The following is a 21624-nucleotide window of genomic DNA, read 5'->3' as shown; positions in this document are numbered from 1 at the left end:
GCTGTGGAAGTGACAGTGGGGACTCTGGCCTCGCATGGGCTGGTTCACAAACGCCTGGCCAGAGCATCTGCACGTCCAGAATTAGCTCATGGTGTGTGTTGTGTGTTATTTCCACACCCTCCTACATCAGGAACTGGCTCAGTCCTTTGATGAGACGGGAGAATTTCAAAGGTGGAATTTGTTTGTGAGGGTGTTGGGAGCATGTTAATGAGTGTAGGTAGCATCTCTTGCGTGTCTGCAAGGCAGCGAAATGCAGGCAGCCCCCGGCACGTGTTGGTGGGTAACAAAAGCATGTCTCCTAAAAGTCAGAGGTGCTGTGTGTGCACGGGGGGGGCCGCCCCCCCCGTGAGTGTGAAACACACCAACAATGTTAGGTCCTGTAGCCCATGAAGAGCTTTTCTTGTAATTGTGGGTATGTGTGCACTCAAGGATACACAGATTAGGGCGAAAAGGGAGTTACAGTGGGAGTTGAATTGCTTTCATGTTGGTCTTTTCAGTTGTCTTCGACCTTTTGGATACTGGTTGATCTGAAATATCTCTTCTTTCCTCCCTTTTTCCTTTCCAGCCTTTTAACTCTTTGGGATGCTTTGTTTAGCTTAATTATTATGAAAAATGGCAGTTTGGCACCATAGAAAGAGTAATTCCATATGGAATTCTCTCTGTAGGTGCATTTTGCAAAGTTGCAGCATTCCTGATAGTTTTGGCATGCCATGCATACAGATGTTTGCACTGTTTAGGGTAAGCAGGACTACATTTCAGTGCTCATTGAACTTCTGACTGGATTTTTCCAGCATTCTCTATTCTTTTCTTCCACACAAGCGTGTGGCCAGAGGACAGCAGCGTCACAGCTTCTCTGCAGAGCTGTCCCATCCTTTGCTACAGAGATCCCAGGTAGCCTCCATCCTAGAAGACAGGTGGGGTTATCATTAAGGATTGATGCTTGGGTCACAGTGCATTGTAGCTGGAGTTGAGCCTAAATCTGATGTGGGTTACCTTGAATGAGCATTGAGAAAATGAAATATCTTAATGACGAGGCATGTGTTTCATGAACGTGGAACTTACATTGAGGGGGAAATACTGTAGCAGTAACTTGAGACATGTTCACACTCCTATTGTACATAACCCTGGGCCTCTGAAGAAGTCACAAAGCTGTGTGTTCTGTGTAGTATGCATTCATTTAATGACAGCTAAGTCTCTTGCACACATGCTAAAAGTACTGTGGATTGGCCAGCCAAGGACAGTGGAAGGACAGCCGCAAACACACATCCATCTTGTAGCAGCAGTGCTCCCACGGCGCTCCCACGAGCTGAAACATGACTTGTTTTTTCCCAGGCATATGTTCTACCAAGCAGAGAAAGAAACACACACCTTTCAGTACGTGCTTTGTTCTTTTTCTCGTTGCTCCATAAGGTCCCACCTTGAATGACAAGCCAGAAGCGAAAGCAGCCAATGTCCCAAAGGTGTCTGGGCTAGAGCGGAGCCGGGAGCTGAGCACCGACGTGCCCTTCGCCCTGCCCATCCCCAGCCCCCAGCCAGTCGCTGCCGTTGTGACTTCGACTTCCTCAGCACCCACGTCAAGTGCCAGAGCAAGCCCACTGCTGAAGAAGGAGCCAGTGATTTCAGCACCAGCACCACCCAGGCTCACGCCTCAGCCGCAGCCTCGGCCGCAGTCACAACCTCAACCTCGGCCGCAGTCGCAGCCTCAGTTAATCCCTGACCTTCGGAGCCAGCCTCCGAGTCATATCCCTCCGCCTCTCAACTACCAAGTGCATCACCAGGTGGCCCACAACGGACTCAATAATATCAGGTAGGGGGAAGGGGATGCTCACGTCATCTTCAGGCTGCTGCTGAGCTAAAGCTTGTTTCACACTGGGCAGAAATTGCTGGGAGGTAAGGCAAGCACTCGTCTGGGGTAAGATGGTCCATGCTTTGGATATTGGACTTCATGGGCTGACTACAGGCTGGATTTTCCAGCTGTGGTGGATCAGTGCATTTGAAACATGATAAATGAGGTGATAAATGCACGCCTTCTGGGAGAAAGGCACATGTTCCTTTCAGTCCGGTTTCAAGAAAAATTTTGCACGGTCTTGTCTGAGCTGGCTAGTTCTTGCCTTAGAAATTTAAGGGGGTTTGAATTTGAGCAACACCTTTGTTCCATATTCAGAAATACTTCCATTGAAGTAGGTTTGCTCACAGTTATCAGGTTTTTTGTCTCACCAGCATCAAAAGAGGGATATCTGTCTTGGACTCTGATCCTTGTGGGTCCCTTCCAACTCAGAATATCCTGTGATCTGTATTGGAAAACACTGTGTCCCTGAGACCAGGGCTCCTGTGTGGCCTGATAAATCTGCTTCAATCTGACGTGTTCAGATCTTGCAGGAGGCTTAGCTCCACTGTTTAAATTGCCTCCGTCCAGTAAGGAGGATGGGTGAAAATGTTTCTAGAGAAAAGAGTTTAGTCAGTCAACTGGAACCTGTATAGTCTTTTTGCTGGTACAGAAAACATGCCTTGCCTCCCAAGCAAGAGCTGGGCTAGTTTAAACAAGATGAGAAAACTGATTTAAAGCATAATATTTGGCTGCACAAAGGTCAGAATATGAATACAGAGAGCTGTCATTAATGTGTATTTCATAGTATCCTGCATACGTAAGCTCTGTTGTGGTTTTACCTTGTAAATGCCACCATAGTATAAATGGTGAATAATATTTCAAACTGTTCAAGATCTCCCTGAGGTTTAGCTTGCAACAAATACTCGATATTGTGGGAATTACACAACTAATAACTGCAGTGATAGTGTGTTTCAGCCCACAAAACTTAGATCACTTGCAATGGAGTAATAATAGCAGATGTAAAATACAAATTACTATGAGCAAAATGATTAACATGGTGTGGGTTTGCATGCTTGTGTGACTAAAGCTCCACAGCACATGTGCAGCAGATGCAGTGGGATCCTGGAGTCACTCGTGCTGTGCAGCTCTGCACACCCAGAGCAACAGAAAAAGGAATCGGTGTCGCTGTGTCCTCTGGTCACAAGGACCCACATGGACACTGCACGGTCATCAGAGGCTCCATAAAGGTGCAAAATCCAGCTGCCTCTGTGGCCTTCATCAGTACTCACAGATAGCTCTGAGGATTGTAGCACCGGAGGAAATGTCCCTCCAGAGAGCCCCAGGCCCGTTCTGCCCTGTTGGAGACGTTCATTAAGATTCGTTAACTGTCTCCACTGCCATTAAGACAAGCAAAAGCATAAGCCTGGGGAGATCAATGTTCCATAGCTGTGTTGTTTCTGGTAGTATATTTCTTGCACTGTTTCAGTCCTGTATTGTAACACACTCTTTCTCTCTCTGTCTCTCTCCCCTCCCTCCCATCTCTCTCTCTCTGCAGCCGGAGCAGCAGTGCTAGCAGTGCAACAAGCATCAGCCTCCCGAAACACCTGCCCCTGTCTCCCCAGATTCCTCCGCACCATTCCTCCGGCCCAGCTCTGCCCCTCTCCATCTCTAATCTTGCTACCTCGCACTTCTCTCTCAGATCGCAGACCCAACACCAGCACCATCCGGCCATGTTCGCCACCCCACCCACGCTGCCACCTCCACCAGCGTTACCCACCAACAGCCTCGTGATACCAGGGCACCCTGCGGGTAGGTTCCCTTCTTCTGCCAGGGCTGATCAGCCGTGCATGCACTGGAGGGTGTTGAGAGACGGGCTGGCTGGTGGGCAGGTGAAATACCTTGACACAGGCCCCTCAGTGTGTGCTGGAACTGTGACAGTGCTCATGAAACCTGGACGTGCTTTACCAGATGAGAGATTGTAGACACAGCACTGTAGCTTCCTATAGGAAGTCTTCAAAACAAATGCTTCAAAAAGATAGAAGTCCTGTTCAGGGCATGAGTTGTCCAGTGTGGCATTCTACAGTCATCAGGCATTTTTTAGATTAACAGAGAAGTGATGCACAGTTTGCCATTCTCCCCTTCTCTCTCCCCTCTCCAAAGAAAGCTGCTGCTGTTAGAACTGATGAGAAAATACTATTTCTACAATTATTCTAAGCGAGCACTTGAATCTCACTGAATCCCTTGCCTGATCCTTCAACCAGCAGCACATCCTGCTGGCAGAGCAGGATCCTCTGCCTGCAGCAGCACAACTGCTCTGTGCCCATGGCTCCGTGGCCTTTCAGTCTGAGTCAGAGACAGCTCAGCTGACAAGCTCTGCTGTTCAACTCTCACTATCTTTGCATCCTTTTAAAAAGTTTCCTTTGTTCACCCTGGCCCCCATTCTATTGTCACTTCTGCCCTAAATGCCCTGTTTACAGCTTATCCATTAGCCTACAGCTGTCCCTGGAAGAGACCCTGGCAGCTGGAGACTTCCCAGCAACTTTCACTTGCTGGGGCCTCCTTTTGATCTGGCATTTGACTCCACGACTAACTCAGCAGGGATTAAACAGGACAAGCATTTTGCAAAAAACTCACTCTCTGTTTCCTATGAAGTCAGTTAAAGGAATAAGGAAATGGCAGATTTGCTGTGGAAAAATCTGATGGTCTTCCATCCCCTTTTTTGCTTCCAGGAGCTAAATAATGTCTCATTATTTATAACTGCTTCTTTAAGTGAAAAAAAAAAGTACGAATTGGTCCAAAGTGAGCTCTGAGAATGATGATAGACAAAAGTGCTGTGGGTTCCCAGCCAGAGACAGGACCACATAGGCCAAAGCTGGCGGCTGTCACGGGCCCTGGCACCATCTAGAATTTCAACCACATGGCTGGGAAGATGTTGGCAGCACTGTGGGAGACCTATTCATTGCTTCCCCTGTTTAAGGCAAAGGACTACTGTGATGGAGACTTTGAAAGCCTTGCGAAAGGAAATAGCAAAGCGCTCACTAAAAGCATGATATTGCAGTCACTGAAAGCAAGTATGTTTTCACCATTAACTTCAGGAGGTGCAAGATCAAGTGACCTATTCACATTCAGCAGCTTGCCAGGAAAACAGTAACAGTCTTGCTCCTACTAAAAGGATTTCTCCTGCAATTTAAGTAGGAGAAGCCTAAGTTAGTGGAGGGAAAGGTCCAGGCGTCTAACCCTGCAGACAGTGAAATGCCTCTTGTCTGCACTATATGAAATGCCTGCAAAATGGCACATCATAAAATCAATACAGAGTGCTGCAGAGCCAGGAGCTTCTGTTGTCATTCACATAAAACTTTCTTAAAAGCAAACAATATTGCTGAGCAGCCCTGAAGAGCAAGACAAGAATGCGTTTCTGGTGGCATTTCTTCGTTTTGAAACCTAAAGCTAATACAAGTAACTTAGGAGCAACCCTTGCTGGGCTTCTGCCCTCGGTTCAAGGGCTGGCCTGATGTAGGATACACAAAGGAAACGGTGGTCTGTGTCTCTTCTCTCCTGAACATGAGGGCACCATGAGCAGCAGTGCTGTTTTGTGCCATGCCCAGCTCATGTGTGCACGCAGGCCGGTGTTCCCAGGTCCCAAGGGCTGCCCAGGCACTCTGCTCCTGGTTGTGTTATTGTGTGACCAGACCTGACATCACTGGCAGGTTCTTGTACCAGTTCTGATCCAGACCTTGCTCAGAGCCCCTCACAGACCTGGGTTATTCCTTGGCAATTCCATCTTTACTATGAAGCAGCCACTCCTCCGAGTGCCACACAGCTTCTCCAAACATCTCCAGGCCTTTTCTTTTCCTGACAGAGGTCAAAGTTGTGGTAGAGGGCTATGGGCTGGAGCCAGCTGCAAATCTATCAGTCTGACTTCCAGTCTCTTAAAGAAATTGGATATCAGAGCACTTACAACTGCCAACTTGCTTTTATCTCTCCCTCCAGAAAAGTGGATTATCTTGATGCTAACAGAAGGATTCAGTTTCTTTAAGTCATGCCAGATTTCAAAGCGTAAACACACGCACACATGAAATCATGCTCATATTCTCTAAAGAGGTTAGGTTTTGGACCTAAGTGCTTTCAGCCTATAGTTTTTTTCTTACTTGCTCAATCCAAGGAGAACCCATTAGAGACTTTTGCTCCAGTGCCTTAGGCTTCAGTATCACAAATGTATATACTTTCTGCTTTTGTATTAATTATATAGATTGTAGCAGTATACAGTACCTACTCTTAGCAGTACATTTAGTACTGAAAAGCAAATGACTTAGGCACCCAACATTTGCTTTCAAATGTGACTTTCAATAGGGTGTAGGCTTCTAAGTGGTAGTAAAGACCTTGAAGTTCCCCATCAGAGTGCCTGTTTTCAAAGATCTTACAATGTCACTTCAGAAAGTGATTGATTTAGACATTTCTAATGTTACTGTAAAAAATTGAAGTGAAAGAACTCCCTGCAGAACATGAAATAAAACTTCAAAGTGCAGGTGTTCTTTTGCCCCTTTATATTCAGAGCAGTAGTTTTAAAGGGTTGTTACAGTGAAAGAAGTGGATTCATGTAAATTCAGAAGTAAGTAGATCGGTCAGGACTGGGTGCGTGTCATCCATAGGTGGGGACACAGGTTGATCTTCGCTTAAAAAATATATAACCTGTTGGATGCTGATCCCTGTTTGAAGTTCTTAGGCAAAGCCACAGATGGATTTAACTGTTACACCAGCAGACATTTTGGAAAAGTGGACACTGGTCCTTACTGTCTTCAGTGACATCGTTTCTAAAGCACTGTTGTCTTCCCCTTCCCTGAACCACATTCACATTCATGCAAGTTGTTATTCCAGAGGAAGATGCTGAGAAGAGGCCACGTCATAGGGTGGAACATCTTGTTTCAGCAGTCATTGCAACCTTGATGAGATCTTGAGCCACTTCAATGTTTCTCCTCTTCCCACTGATTCCTCCTCTGTATTTTCTCAGAGGAGAAGAGCCTGGAGGCAATGACAAAAAATGAGAATTGCAGCCTGTTAAAAATGGAGAAAAGGACTGCTAGGTATTTAAGATCTCAAAAAAATCTTACTGCAAAGAAGGCCTTGATTTGTAGGATGGATGTTTCTGGTCACTGCGTGCATGTCCTGGGGCTGAGAAGGGGGGATGGCACAGGGTTGGATGTCCGAGCAGGCAGTTTCCAGCCACCCAAACCCACAGTTACCTTATTGCGCTGCACATCTTGTCAAAATTTTACCTGTGAAGTACAAATCTGTCAGAGCATAACACACATCCATTTTCAGTGTGTGTGTGTGTGTGTGTGCGCGCCTCTCTCTGCCTGTCACGCTCCCAGAGGATGAAGGTCAGTACTGCTCGTTTTACAGCGAGCTGTCAGCCTCCAGGGCGCTCCCCAGCACCTTGCTGGTGCGGCTGCCGTGAGGCCGGGAGGTGTGTTCCCGGAGGTGTGTTCCCGGAGGTGTGTTCCCAGAGGTGAGGCCGCGCCTCTGAGGCGCGTTCCCAGACACACCTCGGTGGCAGCAGGTGCCGGGGAGGACGAGAGCCGGGCGGGGCGTGGGGCCGCGGGCGGGGCCGGGCGGAGTGCGAGCCCCGATGATGTTTTCTGCTGTGATGACTCATGGTGTTCTCTCTTGTCTTTAGATACCAGCCTGTTGATATCATTCAACCAACCAATCATGTATTGCCAGCCTCATTCGGGGATTCTGATTGGTACTTTGTCACAGGCATCTCTCTTACCTCCACCAATGAGTCCTCACGTAGAAAACCACCACAGCATGACCTGCAGAAACAGGGAATGCCAGGTGAATATTGACTCTTTCTCCTCCGTCTTTGTGGTACTCACAGGCCCACGGGCCTCTGTGTCTTTTTTTTTTCTCTCTCTCTCTCCTCTAGATCACGAACTGCTCAGGCAAGAGCTGAACAACCGGTTTTTGGTTCAGAGTTCGGACCGGGCCGCTGCCTCACTTGGCCCGGTGCCGCTGCTGAGAGCGGAGTTTCACCAGCACCAACACACGCATCAGCACCAACACACCCACCAGCACACATTCACTCCTTTTCCATCCAGCTTGCCCCAGACGCCGCTCATGCCGCCCTCTGCACCTCCCATGGTGCGTACCCCAGCCCAAAATGTGAGGATAAGTAGAGCATCTCTGGTCAAAAAGCCTAACCCACTCTTGTCAAACAAAACCCGGCCCTCTTCATTTCAGCCAGGCGTGCTGTCCCTGCCCTTCCAACCTGGAGGCCAACACTCCCAAAGGGACCCCCTTTCCACCCAGAGCCCCCACACCAAGCCTCCTGGTCCCCCTGCTGCCACCCATGAGCAGATACAGCACCCACGAGACAAGTCCAGAATCCCTTTAGTTTCCTTTTTGTGTGTCCTGCTGTGTATTTCTAATCCCCCTTTCCCAGAGCCAGCTGCCTTGACACACCAAAAGACACCAACCAGGATGCCAGAGGATGGATGGCTTCCAGCCCCAAACACTGTCCCCACAAACTGCTGGGTGCAGGGCAGACCGTGCTGGCTTACCCAGAGCTCTCACCACAGTGCAGCATCATCCGATATGAGTTCTGTCCCTCTTCCTCCTAATACCTGATCTGTATTGATTTAGGCATTTTATGACTTGATTACATCAACAAGCACTAATTTGTGTGTGGCTGGTTCTGCTGGGAGAGATCCTCCTGTCCGTGTAATAAGCATTTTGTCATTGAATTTGCTTGTAACACAATGGGACTTTGCTGCAGCTGTTACAAAATTGTTAGGGATCTGCTACAAATGGATTTTGTCAGTACTTTAAAACGCACTCTCTCCCCATTTCTGGCAATTACTTTTTGAGATTGAAAGCACAAGATTGAGCTTTTTTTCCCCCTCTCAGTTTCACACTGTGTCCAAAATGCAGAAACAACCCTGTGTAAGGCTAGCAAAAGCAGCATTTGGGAAGAGCTTCCAAGGACTCAAGGAGCGTAGTGTTCCCACTTTTCTTTCCCACTGCTGACTGCCCGATGACGTTCTTGGGTTGTAATCTGCTTAGCAGCAGGACAATTAAAAGCAATATCATCCACCCAAAATCCAGCCCCAGGTGTTTGCTCAATGTATTTGTGTGTAAACACCTTCCCTTCTTTCCTTGGTCTGTGTAAAACAATCCTGAATCTTTTCTCAGAAGTCTCCTGTGTTATTTAAGAACTGTGATACCCGAGCCTGTGAACAGCTCCCTCCCCTCCCACCCATGGCCGTTGATGTCAGCCTTCAGACCAAAAACAACTTGCAAGGCTCTTTTGTTATATTTCACTCACATCTTATATTCCACTAGATCAGGTCGGCTAATCCCAACACCAGAGAAGAGTGTTGAAATTACAGCTGCATGTGTTTGGTAATTTATGGTATTTACACTGGAGGGGACATGGCTCCAGTAATAACTGTAATTAATGAAATTACAAATCTACTCTCCTGCACATAGAGGAGTGTGAAACAGCAGCTGACTTGCCAAATAAGCAGCTTTTCATGGGGTCCTACAGCTCCCTTCCCTGCCTTCTTCCCCACTCCCTCCTCCCCAGCAGAATGTACATACTGTTCAGAAATGCAATGTGTGTGTGTTTGGGTTTGCTTCTGAGATGGTACAGGACAAACAGGACACAGACTACACACATGGAGGTGTTAAAACCCCATGCTGGAAAGGAAAAGGTTTACAGTCACCTTTTCTCTGGGGAACTCTCCCTTTTGCAGGGGAGAGGGAATATACTGAGATTTGTTATTTAAAGTAATTAAGCCCTTTCCAAAAGAATTTTGGTGCTTACAGGAACCCAGGAAACTGGGAATTGGTATTGGCTGCCCCACAGTAGATGTTGGGGTCTAATGGAAAATGTTTCTTACCTGCTAATCTGTGATCTAATTCAGCGATCCAGGGGCAGATCCCAGATCTGGACCTGGACCTGAACTTCCCTGTGTTTCGCTGCTGCCGTTATCAGGACTGCTCTCTTCCCAGAGCAGGAACCTGTCCATGCAGTGCCTGAGACAGGGTTCTGCAGTGAGCCTTGGAGGTGCCCAGCGTGGCCTGGGGGCTCCTCTCTGCTAGCCTGGGGAAATCAGTTGTCTCCCCGATGAGCGAGTATGGAATAACCAGTCAGTTCTGCTCTGTTAAACGCTTACACACGGGCCATGATTATTTGACTGTGTTGAAATCCTGATGTGTCTGCTACTGCCAAAACCAAACTCACCTGTTTCCTTATTTTTTTCTCTTTTCTTTCCAGTTTGACAAGTACGCTCCCAAATTAGACAACCCTTACTTTCGACATTCCAACGTGAGTGCTCACCTTTCTCGTTGGTTTCTTTGTTAATGGTTCTGCTTGCTCTTCTTTTGCTTGTTTTCAATTGATGAGTAGTGTTTTGATCCATTCATTTCTAAAGCTCTTTTTCCATCTTCGATTTTTATGTTTTTAAGGTACCAAGTTTTCTTTGGGCTTTTTTTTATTTTTTTTTAAATTCTCTGTCTCCTGCATTTTTGCTGCTGCGGCTCTGTATCGCTGTGCCTGGGATGGCAGGGAATGCGCAGGAATTGCTGAATCAATGGTCATTGCAGTACCTTTGCAGCTGGTGCTTCTCCCAGTGCAGCAGCCCGGAGTGCATGGCTCTTTCACAAGGTTTTGCTCAGGTCACAGGAGTAAGTCAGACTGGTGGTTTCTTCCTGGTGCTCCCCACTGCTCCAAAGCACAAAAGACTACATGTTTTGGGACTTGTAAAACTGCTGTGTGTGCTCAGGAGAGGCCTAAGCAAAATTTCACCTAGCCTACACAACTACAAGGTGGTATGCATGTTGCCTGTGGTTAGAGTGCAGTGCAGCATCTTGTGGTTCCTTTTGCTTTAAAAATTAAAGCAGGTCACGTTTCAAAACAGAATCAATTTGTTTGCAACAGCAGAAAAATGCAAAGTTAATGGAAAGTGAACATAAACCCCAAATTATGCTCTGTGCTTCCTGCAGTAGTCCACAATTTTTAAAGGCACACTCGTTCAGCACTATCTAGAAAATTTATCAGATGAGTGCATTTTTCAAGTTTTGGCTTTGCTCTTAAAATTTTTGAAAGCAAATTTATTGTGTATTTTCACTGTGGCACTTGTTCAGCACAGTACTATTTTTGTATGTGCCAGGCTTGGCACCTACCTCCATTATTGTTCAAGTCATCCTGTGACATAAGCATCTCTTTTTCTTTTGTAGTTCTTTCCAACCTATCCTCCAGCAATGCCTGGAATGCCACCCATGCTTCCACATTCAGGTCCCTTTGGGTCACTTCAGGGAGCATTTCAACCGAAGGTACAAACTTCTTCTTCTGAAGGCTTTGTTCTTTTTCTGGGAGAGAAACTGTGTTCAGAGTCTTGTCTCTGGTGATTTTGCAGCACATGATTTGAATAGCAGAAGTGCAGCACAGGGTTGGAAAGGATCACCCCGCAGAACTGTGAGCATCCTCTGCAAAAAGCAGCCAACTCTTTAGCAGAAATTTTCTCTTGGCACTGCAGATCCTTCCTTGGAAAGGATGTAGTGGTTCACTTGGGAGGTCTGCTGAAACTGGAGGAGAAGCATACAGTGAAGTGCATTATTTTGATTGAAATATTTACAGCTCATAATAGACCGAAGAGTCCCAAATCATTTTATAAATCTAATGGTCTGAGATTGCAAAAGATAAACTGTTTATTCCCAGAAAAAACAATGAGAATTTGACTGCACAAGTGTGGGAACAATAGGGAGAGACTGCTGTAAATGGGCAGAGCAATTTGAAGGAGCTGAATTTTTATTCCCAGCTCCCAGCTGACCTTGGGCAAGTCGCTTAAACCTTCTGTTCCTCAGCTTCCTCATCTATAAAGTTATCTTGCAGTGGGTTTTATAAGGGTTGATTAATGCCTGCAAGCTTCTTTGAGATAATGTGTTTGAAAGGTGCACTGCAGCTGTAACATGTCATTACAACTAGCACTGATTGGCATTTGGAAATGTTGCCATGATAACCCCCATTTTTTGGCAAATTCTGTGGTATGCACTGCTTTTTTTTTTCCTCCCAGACATGTTCTTTTTATTAACTATTTTTAAATGTACCAAAACTGTTAAATCTCTCCGAACAAGAAATAATGGATTGTATCTATATAGCATTTGTTTGAAAATGGAGCATGTACTCCATTTGTGAGGTGACATGTTCAGCTTCCTTACCTGCTGTGATTTTAGAGATTTCTTATCTTGAACTGCATTTCCATAGAACTCTGCTACTGTGTGAGAAGTCTTGAAGGACCAGTACTGTAGCCAGGCCATTCCTGTTTGCATTTGGAAGGTGATTTCCATACCCACACCAGGCAGGTCTGTGGGATGTGCTTCCCTCAGCAGTCTTGCTGATGTCAGTGGAAGTCAGTAATTAGCAACTGCTGCAAATAAGGCCTTTTACCACCTTCCCACTTAACTTAATGCTTTTGATGGAAGCCAGAGTATTTCCTCAGTGCCCATCGAATCCTTGACATTATTTTGGTTTAGGGATACATTACAAATAGCAGAGTCTCTAAAATGGCTTTGTTCAGTGGGAGCTCTGTATGTAGTGGCTGCAGGCCTAGAGAAGGAGCAGGTCATGGAAGCACAGGGAGCAAGAGGGACAGAACATGGCCATCCCTTGATGAAGTTTGTCTGCCAGTGTTAATTGTTGTTACTACTGCAAGGGGTGCCAGGGAGTCCCTACAGACCCTGAGTAGTCAGGATGTGAATTTGATTTTCCAAGAAAAGGAGCTGCACGAATAAGGTGGCATTGGACAAATTTTGCTGACGTGCAGCCAGGGCTGTTTTGCCATAAGGCTCCTTCCTGTTCATGAGGAGCTGCTGCTACACCAATGGCACCTTCTTCTGCTTTCCATCTTCACTACAGAGCTTCACAGATTCCATCTCACTGTAAAATACCATTAGGCCAAGGAGCAGTTGCATAGCGAGAAAGAAGAAGTGAGCACAGACCCTTTACATTTTTAAGCAGTTCCTAGTGCTGTTATAACTAGCTTTTGATGTATTTTAGTGATAGATAGATCCAACATTTGCTAGCTTGAGTTTAAGCAGTGCAAGGTCACGCTCTGGTGCCATGGTTAATCACTGACATCATTTGGTCTCTGCACAGTGCAGTATTTACATACAATCTAACATCTGAAAAAGAGGGGGATAGGTTGAAAAATGGATCTGCTGCTTTGGCACATTACTTTCCAGTTTCCCAGAGGAGGCAGAGCTGAACTCTAGGCAAAGCCACTCCAGTCATCGTTACCGCGTCGTTCTTCCATGCTCTCTCCCTCCCAAGCTGTTTAACTAAAGCCTGCATAATCACTACATACCTGATGATTTGGTTTTGGCACTCTGACTCCTGCACTTCTTGCTTTCCAAAGCAGAGATCTTGGTTTTGTTTTTCCCCTTCCCATGTCAGTTGCCTACAGCTGTGCGTGTGAGTCCACTGCACATAAATCCAGGCTGACGGTAAATTTCTCAGCGAGTTTCCCAAAGGCCATTTCTCACAAGCTAAGAACTTGAAAAGGTCAGAAGTATTCAGTTTACTTTGCTGGAGGAAGCATTCACATCTTTCTCCAGGGGACAAAGGGACAGGATGACACCATGCTATTAACATGTTGTGATCTTAAAGCTCTTGCCTGTATGAAAGCTGTAACTTATTTGCCACCTTATATCTACCTCAGCTGTCAGAGAGGCCCTGAGAGCTCTGATCTGCCTGGGGAGTGCACTGACTTACCTACACACACCGGAGAATTCACTCTTTAATGAGCCTGGAAGTTATGTAGCCTTAGACAAACTAAAACCTACCTTCCCTCCCACACCCAGGATTGTACTCATGCCTTGTACTGTTTAAATCTGCTATAATTTGACCTAAAACATGAGTGAAATAATCTCTTGGGGAATGAGGTTTAACCCCTCTACACTCAGCTGTGTGGAGGCACCAGGTGCAGTTGCTCTGGAGTGGGAGATGGATGAATGCCAGAGTAAGGAGATGAACGAGTTCTTGGGGATCATCTAGGACAGGACAACAGGTGGGATCCGGAGGAGGAGGAACAGGGATTCATTCAATGAGGTGTTTAATTCTTGCTGGAAAATGATGGGGTAAATAATGCAAAGCTATAAAAGACCCACAAGCACTTTCTAAGGTTTCTGGTTTTGCCTTGTCGAAGCAAATAGATGGGCTGTTGCTGGTTCAGGCATTGTTCCCTGGCCCCAGTCAGAGAGGGGCCATGGTCCAGTGTGTGGAATATGGGACTAGGATGCTCGAGTTACTCTGTTCCTGACTGCTGTGCTGGTTGCTGCCTGAAAAATGGAGGGAGTCAGGCCACCTCTCTCATTCTCTCTCCTACCTCCTCTCCTGCCTGTTTTGTCTAAAGAATAATATTGGGGAGCAGGGACTGTCTCTTCCCATGCACATGCACATGCACAGCACAATGGGGTGTGATCTCAGCAGGGCCTAGGGGTGCTGCTGGAATACTGTTACTGCTGCTCAATAATAATAAATGACATGGTGGTTAGATGCTGTTGGCTGTCAGTAAGAGATAACATTTAACACTAATATAGCAATATGCGTGTTCAAAGCACAGTGCAAACATGGACTAATTAATGCTGTTAACATCAGATAGAGATGTTAAACGCACCACTGGTATGATACAGTATTATTCACGCTCTGTTCTTGTCTTTCAGACTTCAAACCCTATTGATGTAGCAGGTAGACCAGGCACAGTCCACCATACGCTGCTGCAGAAGACTCCAGGGGTAGGCAACAATATATAACCTTCTTTTCAGCTTATCTGGATTTACAGTAAACACAGTGATTGCTGATAAAAAAAGGAGTGCAGGCTGGTGAGCAAAGTGGCCTTCTAGACTGGGAACATGCAGTGAGGAGAGAAGTTGTCTTTTTCTGGTGAGACGGTAACCTCCACCAGCCATGAATTCAAAGGGGGGATGTATTGGCTTCTTTCAAAAGTCAGAGGAAAATGGGACAGGAAACCCCTTCAATATCTATCCCTTAAGTATTGCTTGGAGAGTAGTTTTATGCGCTCCATTTCAGAATGATTACAAGGTTCAGAAAAGCACTGGCACTGTTCAGTTGCTGGCATGAAGCTGCTTTGTTTATCATAAAATTCTGCTGAGTTTGGTTCAAGGAATGAAAGAGAAGTTTTAAGCCTTCTTTAAGCCTTTTAGGTTTCCTGTGTCACAGGGGACTTCTCTGGAACATTGCTTTCTGAATGCTTTTACTTGTTCAGAGGAAGGAAGTTCCCCACCTTTCTGTATACTGGCTAGTTTTAGAAAGACTGATTGTTTTATTTCTGCTTTTTCCATAGGTGTCAGACCCTTATAGGCCTCCAGTAAGAGTAAGTAAGGTTTGTGGGGGATTTTATATACATATCTATACACAGATGCTTGGAATGTTGTGCATGTGCTTTTGAAATTTGACATGTCCGGTAGAAAAATCTCATGCTCATCCTTTACTTAAACCAAAATGTCAGTTAGCTCTCTGCCACTTCTGATTAATAACATTTAGGTTGAATCCCAGCCTTATTTTGCATCCATTTGTGTGCATTAATAGTTCACAGTATGAAATGAGGGTCACAGAAATAAATGACTGTGAGCATGGGCAGACATTCACCAGTGAACAGATTCATGGTGGCTGAGGTCAGTGTGCTGATGTTCCACATAAAGAGTGGAACAGTGAGTACCACAGCTCAGCTGAAAACAGGGACTTGTTCAGCTGTGGCACTGCTCATCCTGGGGATTGTTTGTCCGTACCCTTTTCCTCCCCAAAAGCCAGCAGCCATAATAACCACACATGACTTAGCCTGCAGTGCAGCAGGGGTGAATGAACAGGGCTCTTTTCAGAAACAGAACTCTGAACCATTAGTTGCTTTCTCTTAAGCATGGCATACTGTTCTTTGCTGCCATTCATTTCAATTTAGGAAGGGGGGAGTGCACGTAGGAAAGAACAAGGCAGGATCTCAGATGTCCATGAGATGGGGAAGATATCCCACATTCTTCCTGTTTCCTTCTTAATTTAAACATCATCTGCTGCAGTACAGAAGAAAATGTTGATCACCCATTGTGCCGTTTTAGTAATCAGCCTTTCTCATTGCTTAGCTGCCTGGTTGACAGTAAGGAAAATGAAATGTTCTATCTGATGTAGATTGCTAACGTATAAATTAATCTAAATTCTTGTGCTTTCCACTGCAGAAACCCGGGAAGTGGTGTGCGGTTCATGTACAGATTGCCTGGCAGATCTACCATCACCAGCAAAAGATAAAGGTAATTCGGATGGGTTCTGGAACCAAGCCAAGTCTTTTAGCTTACAGATTGTATTTGAGTGAGTAATGGGCAGGAAGCAGTTACTGTGGTGATTCTCAAGCTTGCCTGTATTGATTAACTAATACTTGCACTCCTTTAACATTTATTGTAGCAACTGTAAAGTTTATCTGAGGGCAAAGGAGCTGGGTGGAAGGGTGTACAGCCAGAAAGAGGGTAAGAAAGTGAGGGGGAGAGTAATTTCCCCAAGCCCATCTTTTTTTTACAAAGCACGCACATTTAATGTCGTTTCCTTTCTGCATTAGTACCTCCTGTGGAGGAGGTAATGAAATGGCCAATGTGGTGAAGAACATTACAGAGCAGAGAGCAGGAGAGTAGATTGATAACACCAGTGTTAGAGGTTGTGGGGCTTCCTGTGCCGATGTGATGGTGGGCAGAGGGAGGGGGGTTTAACACTCGAGGTGTAACAGGATGTAGGTACCCTGGGGTGCTGTTGCAGGCTCGAGGCTCCCTGTGGCATGTGGAATAGCTGATAAAGGGACTTGTGTAGATTTTATTTTTTCATAGCTCCTGCAGTAGTTATTTTGTCCCGTTAATGAAGGCTATTCTGTGCTTAAGTAGGTGCCTCTGAAAGGGGCATAAATTTTTATAAGCAAATACGTAATCTTTGAGCTGGCTTCTATGACTAACGTGCAGTTCTGGCCATGTTCACTTCTACAGGGCAAGGATAAAAACAGCCTCACAGCTTCCTCCACCCTTTGCCCCTTGCCTGCACACTGAGCTGTACTGGCTGCAGGAAGGGCATAGTATGGGCACGTCTCTCTCAAACTGGAGAGGCAGAACAGACGAGTCCATCACCCAGCTCTCCAGGCTTCTGTCAGCAGCTTTGTGCCTGCAGAGTAGTTTTTGTCAGGCTGAGAGTGCAGACTGCTCCTGGGGTGCCGTGCACTCGGTGTATCATGTTCCTGCTGCAGCGTGTGCTGCGGGGCTGAGTGCTCCCTGCAGACCTTATCCCTGGGATGGGGCAGGCAGCCGAGAGGCCGCGGGGTGGGATGGCCCTGCGGAGCCTGGCAGGGCACGACTGCGCTGCGTGACCGGAGACGCTGCTGTCACTCTCGCTAACGCTCCCTGGCAGGGCTAAGGAGGAGTGAGCCTTGATTCCCTCTCTTTTTCTCCCATAAAAAAGGAAGTGTATAATGAGATTGGTTTTATATCATTTGACAGCAAATGCAGCTGGATCCCCACAAGCTAGAGATAGGTGGTAAACTTGACCTGTTCAGCAGACCTCCTGCCCCTGGAGTGTTTCCAGGCTTCCATTATCCACAAGATCTTGCCAGGCCTCTGTTTTCTACCACAGGTAAGGGAAGATCATTCCTTGTTGGTTTAAAAAAAAAAAAAACAAAACCAACCAACAGTCAGTATATGTCATGCATGTCTTTACAGCTACATATGCCTCAAAAATAGAAGCAAGGTTGGTTCAAGGGGTGCAGAGACACTGCTGTGACCAGGGCTCTGCCACCACCTCCAGTGCAGGATCCTGTGCACATCACTGAGCTGCAGCAGTTCGCTCACAGTCTTGTCTGTGCAGCTGGTTCTTATGTGCCTGATTAATAGGGTATAGAGTGATTTTTTAAAAGTGATTTTGACAAAACACTTGAAAATGTTACCATTGCACAGGATTGGAAGTGGCCCCAGTCTCTTTCTTGCTTTTATATGCGTGTTATTCTTGTCAGCTTCTCCACTCACCAAATTTGTTTGTTTTCTGAAAACAAGGGTTTTTTTGTAAAAGGAAAACTTCAGTAACAGCATTGAAAATATTACAGAAGGTGTATTTGTTAAGTGTTTGTTTTTTAAATAGAAAATTCCCCTATGTGTTACAAAATTTAGCACAGTCTAGGGCTTAAAATGGTATATTGAATTTACAAAAAGCCCCAAAGAATTAAATACAGTTTACGCTGATCAATTGTTTTCCAGTCTGTTGGAGAAGTAATTACAATTATGCAATTACCAAAGGGCAGTAACCTTCACCGTGTTGTTCTCAATGGCTCCGACCATGGAAGACTGCAGCTCTCACATTCTGGTCTGGGAGGACAGTGTGGATTCATGTGGACTCTGTCTACCAAGTGCCAAATGTTGTTTTTATTCTCAAGTTTAACTTTCCTCTCAACTTCTTCACATTTTCTGTCTGTGTTTGAGATGCCAAAGTCTGCATTCTGAATGAGCTGCATCAATTGACGAGATGTAACTTAGTTCTTTGTGTATGTAATTAATTGGCAAATAATGTAATTTTCTCCCCTAATTTTACTCTGGTTTTATGATGCAATATTGCACAATCACCCTAACTCAGTGCATGCATGGTCATATTCAGCCTTGGTTCAACCCTGTTGAAATTAATGACGTTAGAACTGTTTTGAACTCTGTCCCAAACATGCCAGAAAAGCAGCAGATGAGGATCAAGCTGAAATTTCTGTGAGAAGTGAGTTTCAAATGCAGATGGCCTTCAGGAACTCCACCAGTGCTTCAGTCTGTCTTTCTGCTCTATCTGTGGATGGAAATTGTTAGGTATCAAATGCACATTTCTACCACATGTGATCAGTGCTGGTACCAGCTCTACGTTGTAGGGTGCTACCCTTTATTTTGGTCTCTATAAAGGTACTTCGATAGTACAAGGCCAAGATACTCATTGCATCTACTTGGATGCATAAGCACAGCTTATTTACAAACCTCTGGCTGTTTCCTATGGCAGATGTTTCGTTATCACTGTCCTCAGTCTGTCCTGTGTTGTCATTACAAGAACCTTGTTTCGTGTCTGGTTTTGCTACTGAAGGCTGTTCTGGACAGAATTACCCTAACAGGCAGAAAAGCACCAGTCCAGTTGGTATCTAGAGTTTTTTCCCTTAAAAGATGCAAGCATGGCTTGCTTTTCATTTGTAAAAGCAGGAGGGGAAATAGTACGAAATAGAAGTATTAAAGAGGGCAAACTAATAGAAAACATTCAATAGAGAGAAACAACCTTACAACAACTTGTCTGTGAGTATATTAATCACAGGAGCCATCACATGGTAAATCCAGGTAAAAAGTGCTGTCAACATGAGCAAACACTGCAGCTGGAATACATGGAGGAATAAATCTTTTACCCTGGAATATCCAAGGCATTCTTTTCACCTTACTGAACATGTGTGCAGTTGATGTGAATCATTGGTTCTGCTGCATTGCCTGGTTACTGGGGGAGACATAAGTTATCTTAGGGCCACCTGTCTCCAGGACGGATGCTGGGCTGCCTGGCAGACGCTCTATTTAATAACTGCCTGACAGCCTGCAGTGCTGCTCCTGGCTTTCTCCAGAGGATTTTTTATTATCAGCCCATGTAGTTGAGTTTGTAAGCCGTCTCCTTTGAAGAAATCTCCCATCCATTATACACCTTCTGAAATCTTAAAGGATTAGAAAGATGACAGTCTCCATCCGTCTTGAAGCATTGGAGCAGTCAGAATGTTTATAGAGAGGTACTAGATAGGTCTCGTTGTTGTGGTCTCTCTTAAGTTTCTTCAACTCATTTTCTGGCTGCTTAGGTTTGAGGTACCCAAGCTGGTGAGGGACACAGAGCTCTGTCTCCCTCTCAGGTTTCACAGTTTGCTTGTGTCCTGGACACGTGAGTGTGTTTCATAGCGACCATCAGTGGTTGGGCACTGTCACCAAGGAAGGCCAGGTCAGGGGCTGAGCAAGTACCCCAGTGACAGGTGACACCAGTGCTTTTCACACTCAGGTTACGAGCCCGTTCAGATTCACGTATGCCTGCCTGCAAAGGAAGAAAATCTCTCATTTTCTGCTCTGAAAGGAGAGCGGAGTTTTCTGCATGAGCCTGGTCCACCCTGAAATACAGGGCAGACCTGCTTGTTTCACCCCCTTCCTTCCCCTCTCTTCAGCTTCATGTAATCCAGCATGCTCAGCAGTGGTGTTCTTTCCCACAAGGAAGCACAACACCGTGGCAATGAGAGTGTCTAGGAAAGGGAAAAAATACCGAGGGGAGCCTGTAGATGCAGGGACAGATGTGAGAGCGTAGCTGGAGCTCTCATGGGAGAGGCATGATTGATGTTCCCTGCGTGCCTGTCATTAACTGATGTTTCGTATAGACTCTAATCAGTCACTTCCGAGCACCTTCTGTCTGGGCCCATAACCTGGGCTGACCCTTTTTAATGTAAACATGGAGTAATGACTGAAAATGTCAGACAAAGAGCTTGGCTTCCTCATTACTCCAGGTGAGCAGCAGCTCTCAGTGCGAGGTCTCGTCCTGCCTCCTAGAGCCCTGTTACAGACTCCTTGGCAGGGTTCTCAGGGAGATCCAGCCTGTTGCTCGCCCGGCCGAGGTTTGGGGTCTTCCCTTGCTTTTGCTGTTTGAATGTGGCCTTTGCATCCAGTTCTTGAATGTGATGGCCACAAGCTCTGTGTATACAAGGAGTCACTTGCCCCTGAACTAAAAAGGGATCTTGTTCTCACAGGTGCAACACATCCAGCCACCACCCCTTTTGGTCCCTCACCTCACCACAGCAGTTTCCTGCCTACGAACCACTTGGCAGGTAAGTGTAAGTAACCCTGCCTCCACCTCTGTACCTGTGCCCCCTTCCTGGCTCTCAATGTGGTCCTGCACTGTAGCACTAGGGGAGGGAAAGGCTTAAACTGCCTCAGGATCCAGAAGCTGGCCAGCTTCTCATCCCTGCCAGCTCCCAGCACATCCCCTCACTGTCCCCCAAAGAAGAGGGCAGTGCAGAGCTGTCAGATCTGTCACTGCTGGGACACTGCACCAGAGCCAAAATGTGACCTGTAGAGTCCTGTGCTCCTGAATGTGCCCGAGGAAATGGGGGAAATTTATGCAAAGATACCTCAGACAAGCCTCAGCTTAAAATGGGCTCCTCCTGTATCATTTTCCACCTATGAAAGGTCTTGACTAGGTTCTTCAAAAGAGTTCAGGGAACAGTTCCTGGCAAATAGTTGTTCTGCACATTTTGCCAGCCTTTCAGTTTCCTAATTGGCAGTAAGTAGAGCCTGATTTTCTCAAATGTCCTCATTTTAGAAGCTCACAAGCAGCTCATTGCCAATTAAAGTTCAAGCTCTGTTGATTAATGTTTTACTAACATTCATCCAATCAGTAAATGTGGCATGCCACATGACCTAGTAGACTGTTTTTTCTCTTGCAAATACCCAGATTTACATCAATTCCTGAACATTCTGTCAAAATTAACTATCTCTGTGGAGTCACTCAGCTACTTAATATCAAAGAGGAAGGGCAAGAACATCTGTTTTAAAATAAGTAAATAAGCAAATAGCTGTTTGCTTAAAGATCCGAGCTATTTGTGCCATTTGCCTTGATTTTTTAAATGTGATATCTGTGAGGAAGTGGAGAGCAACCTTACCTCCTGTAACATGGCAAGTTAAGGACTTGAAAGGGACACTCGAAAAGCCAGTGGGCAGGAGGAGGAGTTGTT

At 45.9% G+C, this 21624-nt stretch overlaps 1 protein-coding gene across 17 annotated transcripts in view; it reads left to right on the top strand.

The window, feature by feature from the left end:
- The window catches only part of FBRSL1 (fibrosin like 1), a 508067-nt gene that overhangs the window by 479529 nt on the left and 6914 nt on the right, over positions 1 to 21624 (top strand). For 8 of the 17 annotated variants that reach the window (XM_042035134.1, XM_042035140.1, XM_042035137.1 and 5 more), the window contains 10 exons: positions 1411 to 1807; positions 3384 to 3637; positions 7755 to 7990; positions 10107 to 10157; positions 11069 to 11164; positions 14552 to 14623; positions 15193 to 15231; positions 16076 to 16147; positions 17369 to 17501; positions 20641 to 20718. In XM_042035134.1, coding sequence (XP_041891068.1) covers positions 1411 to 1807; positions 3384 to 3637; positions 7755 to 7990; positions 10107 to 10157; positions 11069 to 11164; positions 14552 to 14623; positions 15193 to 15231; positions 16076 to 16147; positions 17369 to 17501; positions 20641 to 20718 — 1428 coding nt within the window. Of the gene's footprint in view, positions 1 to 1410; positions 1808 to 3383; positions 3638 to 7502; positions 7664 to 7754; positions 7991 to 10106; positions 10158 to 11068; positions 11165 to 14551; positions 14624 to 15192; positions 15232 to 16075; positions 16148 to 17368; positions 17502 to 20640; positions 20719 to 21624 lie in introns of all 17 variants that reach the window. The other 9 variants (XM_042035130.1, XM_042035133.1, XM_042035144.1 and 6 more) reach the window with 9 other exon arrangements.

This window comes from Corvus kubaryi, unplaced genomic scaffold (genome assembly GCF_017639235.1).
Source record: "Corvus kubaryi isolate FWS band 111438036 unplaced genomic scaffold, C.kubaryi_AGA036_p1.0 37382, whole genome shotgun sequence".
Taxonomy (NCBI): Eukaryota; Metazoa; Chordata; class Aves; order Passeriformes; family Corvidae; genus Corvus; species Corvus kubaryi.
This window is presented reverse-complemented; position numbering and strand designations above follow the sequence as displayed.